Raw genomic sequence first — 5,135 nt, forward strand, 5'->3', positions numbered from 1 at the left:
CCAGTAACCACGGCCGAGGCCCGCCCGCGCCCCGCCCCCGGCTCCGGGAAGCCAGCTCCAGCCCTCTCGGGCCCAGAAGCCTGCAGTCTCCGCCCATGCCGTCCCCTCAGAGGCCTGACCGGCCCAGACCCACCTCCGCCCCGCCCCACCTTACTCCTCCTCGCCCCGTTCCTTCCCTTTAGAGCACCTCCCCGGGCTTCATGGGTGCGTCCCCGCGGCTGCCGTCGGGAGCATTTCTAGCCAATCAGGCACCTTCTCCTCCCGCACTCCCCAATAGGCATGTTGGGGGCGGGGCCTCCGTGAGGGCCCGGCCTCCTGTTCGTTCTCCCCGCCTCCCGAGGCTCCGGGTGAGAAACGGGGGAGACGCGCGGGGCGGAGCTTGTGGAGGAAGATGGCTGCCGCCCGGGGGTTGTCCCTAACGGCTGCGACGCAGAGAGCGGTCACTCCCTGGCCGAGGGGCAGGTATCAAGACTAGAAAGGCACCTGGAAAGGGTGTTTGGTTCTGCGCCTCTAGGACAAATGGGAAACTAAGGCCTGTGGGGGAGGTGAGGGTTTGGTGGGAGGCCGTCCAGGTGGGGGTCACCAGGTTTAGCGTGAGGCGCTCCAGGTCAAGGGTTGCCAGGTGCCCCTTCTGCCCCCGGGCTTATCCTCCCTTGCGCGCAGGCTCCTCGCGGCCTCCCTGGGACTCCAGGCGCGTCGGGAAGCGTCGTCCTCCAGCCCCGAGGCCGGCGAAGGGCAGATCCGCCTCACGGACAGCTGCGTCCAGGTAGGAGGCCGGACGCGGGGCGGCGGGAACTGCTCTTCACTCAGCCCTTTAACTCCCGTTGCCCGCTATTCCTGACCCCACTTCCTGCATTTCAGAGGCTTCTGGAAATCACCGAGGGGTCAGAGTTCCTCAGGCTGCAGGTGGAGGGAGGTGGATGCTCCGGATTCCAATACAAATTTTCACTGGATACAGTTATCAACCCCGACGACAGGCAAGGAGGAAGGGATGGGTTCCCAAAGGAGGTACGGGAGGGACAAAAGTGTGTACAGTTTAAGGTGCACTTTTATTCCAAATTTAAAGGGTTTACTTGGGATGGTTAACATCGCCCGTCTCACAGTGAGGATGCGGTGAAGGTTTGTTGTCCTGAATCAAAATAACTAAGTTATAGGAGCAAACTTGGCCTGCCCAGGTCCATTGGGTAGTCGGTAGAAAGTCAGGCCGGATTAGATTCCAGGCTTAAGTCCCTAAACTTTTCGCAGTATTTATTCCATTGAATCATTTTTGCCTCAAAGAAAATCAGCACGTGTTAAAGGTAATCGGGAAGCTCCCACTGTACTTTAGAAAACAGACGGTGTGCACCTCTGGGCTTAGGGGGTGCCTTTTTTATGTTTGTGATACTCGTTGATGCTTTCCTCCTGTCTTTTCAGGGTATTTGAACAGGGTGGGGCAAGAGTGGTGGTTGACTCTGATAGCTTGGCCTTCGTGAAAGGGGCCCAGGTGGACTTCAGCCAAGAACTGATCCGAAGCTCATTTCAAGTGTTGAACAATCCTCAAGCACAGCAAGGCTGCTCCTGTGGGTCTTCCTTCTCTATCAAACTTTGATGCGATGACTGGTGACTCTGAGATTGTCACTAGTTGTACCAATTTGAAGAACCTGGAATTAGTAGAATTCTAGAGGTTTCCTTCTAATCATGTCCCTCTCAATGTTATTTCCCACAGTCCAGGAGTGTTGTGTTTTGCCACTACACCATTATTTTCAGAACGTGAAGATTTTACTCTTGGCTTAATTTTTCCTTCCAACTCCCCTCAGTGCTAAGGCTGAGCCTCCAGATGCTGTTACCTCAGATTTAATCACTGGTTGAAACTCCGTATAATCTGTAGAGCTTCCATGGCTCTCAAATTTGGAATTAACTTCTCTGGCCTTAAGACTGCTTGTATATATGTGGATAGCTATGTATAAAAGCTTCATTTTAAAGAAAGTTCTTACTGTGTTGTGGATCAGGGTCACAGGTTGGGTAGCTTGGACACCGTTATTAGAGGATGAGAAAAGTAAATGGAATGTTCTGTTTTTCATTTCACCCTGCCAGTATGTGCCACTTTTCTTTATTGTCTATGCAGCCCATTCGCCACTTCCTATTTGATGGGACAGATACATTTTCCTCTCGTACTCGTGGATCTGCTAGGAGTCATAAAACCAAGAGCCCATTGCCCAGAAAACTTGGACCAAACCCTCACTGATACTGAATTGTTTCAAAAATAGCCTCCCTACTCATAGAGACATTTTAAGATGCTGTGACAATTTAATGACTGAATCTTTTTAGGATATGTTGCTTTACCTGCCTTCTGTTGTAAAATGGCTCTGGTCTCATGCACAGCAGGAAGTGATCCCTTTATTGTTATAGGTAATAGATTCTTAGGAACTTTTTTTTAGATTGGATTGCCAGATGAAATGTAGGAAGCCCGGTTAAATTTGAATTTCAGGTAATTAATTTTTTAGTATGCCTATGTCTCAAATATTGCATATACTAAAAATTATTATTTGAAATTCAAAATTAGGCATCCTATATTTTTATTTGCTGACCTTGGTAACTCTAGGGTCACCAAACAGCTTTTAAAATCACAAATTCTAGTGAATTAAAGTACTTGTGTAGGTGTGGCACTTAAATAGGCTTTGGAGCTTGAAATAATCCTATTACAGTGCTGCGGAGCTGTGTGGACAGACAGTGAAAGAAAAACAATCCATCACCATCACCACACTGAATGATTTATTAATACTGATGTTGGAGAAACTACAACCAAGTTGATTCTGGAAGAGTTACTGGTTAAATCCATCTTTTGCTTGGGAGCCTAGAAGTTTGTTACAGCAAAGACTTGCATTTCTGCACTGGATTGGAATTAAGGTCATTTAGTAAGAATTTACTGTTTAAAAAAATGGAAATAGAGTTTAGAAAATATCTGAGACAGAAACTTAGATACATTTCCAACATGGCAAAACCTAGGAGTTAGAGAAAACAAAGTTATCATGCAGTTAGAGGAGAGACGGGGACACTCAGAAACCTGAGTACATTTCTTAGAGCCGATGGAAGGAGGCAGAAAGCAGCATACCATGGGAGCATCTGTATGCACACATGACCAAGACATTGCTGCCAGTACCTGCGTCTGATGGGGTTTCAGTTCGGACTACCTGTCCTTTCATCCTCCTTAAAAAGATTTTGCTACATTTTAAACATTAGAATCTATTCTTTAATAATATTTTTGTGGGTTATTTATTGATTTGGTGGTTTTTAAAATTCTTGAGCACAAGCAGAACAGCTTTTGTTGCTAAATCAATCAATTAAATTACAGTGGTCCACTAGGCAGAAACAGAGTCCCTTAGAATACAGAAGCTTATATGTGAGTATCTACTGTTAATGGGAGAATTGGAATTTTATGTTTAGAAAAAGGCAGATTTGGGGCTGGGCATGGTGGCTCACGCCTGTAGTCCCAGCACTTTGGGAGGCCAAGGCAGGCGGATCACCTGAGGTCAGGAGTTTGAGACCAGCCTGGGCAACATGGTGAAACCCCATCTCTACTAAAGATACAAAATTTAACTGGGTGGCGGACACCTGTAATCCCAGCTACTCGGGAGACTGAGGCAGGAGAATCACTTGAACCCGGGAGGCAGAGGTTGCGGTGAGCCAAGATTGCACCACTGGACTCCAGCCTGGATGGCAGAGTGAGACTCCATCTCAAACAAACAAAAAAGGCGGATTTGGGAAAAATCATGTTACTTCACACTGAGAAAGCTTCATGGGGAAACCAGAAGTGGCAGCAGTAAGTCTCCATTGGTGGGTGGTGACTTAAGAACACAGGGCATGGGGAAATGATAGCATCGGGGCCACTGGGCAGTTTGTTGAGAATAAACCATACACATGGTAAAATGGGTTTAGGATCTGCTGCAGGCCCTTTCTGACCAGATGTCTCTTCTTGGTGGCCCATAAAAGCCAGTGGTCATTTTCACAAATTTTGCTCACTGCACATTCATTTAGGAAAACTTTGTACTCTTCCAGTTTCAGTTGGAAGATCTTATGCCTTCCCATTCTTTGGAGGGGAGTTGTCAAGGCCTATTTGTTGCAGAATTAGCATTAACTTTTTATGCAAGCCAGTGCTGGGGCATCACGTAAGAACCAAAGTCAAGGGAGCTCTAAATCTGCTTTATATTGTGAATGAACTTAATGTTGTTTTTCAAAGAGAAGGTCTCTTGGTCAATGCCCAGATCTTATTGTGGTACCATACTTCAGTTATGTGATGACAGTGACCAACGGTATGTAAATTATGTGTCCCATCCACTCTTGGTTTCCTTTTTTTTTTTTTTTTTTGACGCAGGGTCTCAATCTGTCTCCTAGGCTGGAGTGCAGAGGTGCAGCCTCTACCTCCCAGGCTTAAACAATCCTCCCACCTCAGCCCCTGCAAGTAGCTAGGACTACAGGCCATACCACCAAGCCCAGCTACTTTTTGTATTTTTTGTAGAGATGGGGTTTCACCATGTTGCACAGGAGTCTCGAACTCCTGGGCTCAAGCAATCCTCCTGCCTCAGCCTCCCAAAGTGCCAGTATTACAGGTGCAAGCCACCCAGCCTGACCCACCCATAGTTTCTTGGTATGAGAATGTTGACTGATTACAAGGAATAGGAGAAAAGAAGTTAAGAAGTAAAAGATTAGGAAGGACTACTAAAGTAGGTGTTCAGGAAGACTCTTTCTATAACCTCTGAGAATCGAGCTCTGTTCTTTTGTCGTTTGTTATAAAGCATTAGAGTGCAGGGGTGGCATTTGGCAGGATCAACCTGGTATAGGGAAGTGGGCAGCGCTGATCATGATGGTACAGAAGCTAATGTTGCGCAGCCGGCTTTGGGCAGGGCCTAACACTGTTCACTGCATGTTTGTCTGAATGGAAGGAATCTCTTCTATTTTTCTTCATATCTAGCACTGATGTTTATGATTGCTCTTTTAAAAATCCGTATCTGCCATTCTTCATAAAAATGCCACAGGGCTGCCTAACAGAAATTTGTGTTATGGAATTTTGACATAATTAGCACCTGGCTTTAGTTGTAAATTATAGTCAGATAAATATATAAAGAGAGGGAGCATTTAAGCAATCTGTGGCCAGCAAC

At 46.7% G+C, this 5,135-nt stretch overlaps 1 protein-coding gene across 1 annotated transcript; it reads left to right on the forward strand.

Annotated features, from left to right (window-relative positions):
* Positions 1 to 342: 342 nt before the first annotated feature.
* ISCA2 (iron-sulfur cluster assembly 2) lies at positions 343 to 2,069 on the forward strand. The gene is made up of 4 exons (XM_010382639.2): positions 343 to 462; positions 664 to 766; positions 862 to 977; positions 1,414 to 2,069. The coding sequence occupies exons 1-4, from the start codon at positions 392 to 394 to the stop codon at positions 1,586 to 1,588; spliced, it is 465 nt and encodes a 154-aa protein (XP_010380941.1). The 5' UTR covers positions 343 to 391; the 3' UTR covers positions 1,589 to 2,069.
* The last annotated feature ends 3,066 nt before the right edge of the window (positions 2,070 to 5,135 follow it).

This window comes from Rhinopithecus roxellana, chromosome 5, assembly GCF_007565055.1.
Source record: "Rhinopithecus roxellana isolate Shanxi Qingling chromosome 5, ASM756505v1, whole genome shotgun sequence".
Taxonomy (NCBI): domain Eukaryota; kingdom Metazoa; phylum Chordata; class Mammalia; order Primates; family Cercopithecidae; genus Rhinopithecus; species Rhinopithecus roxellana.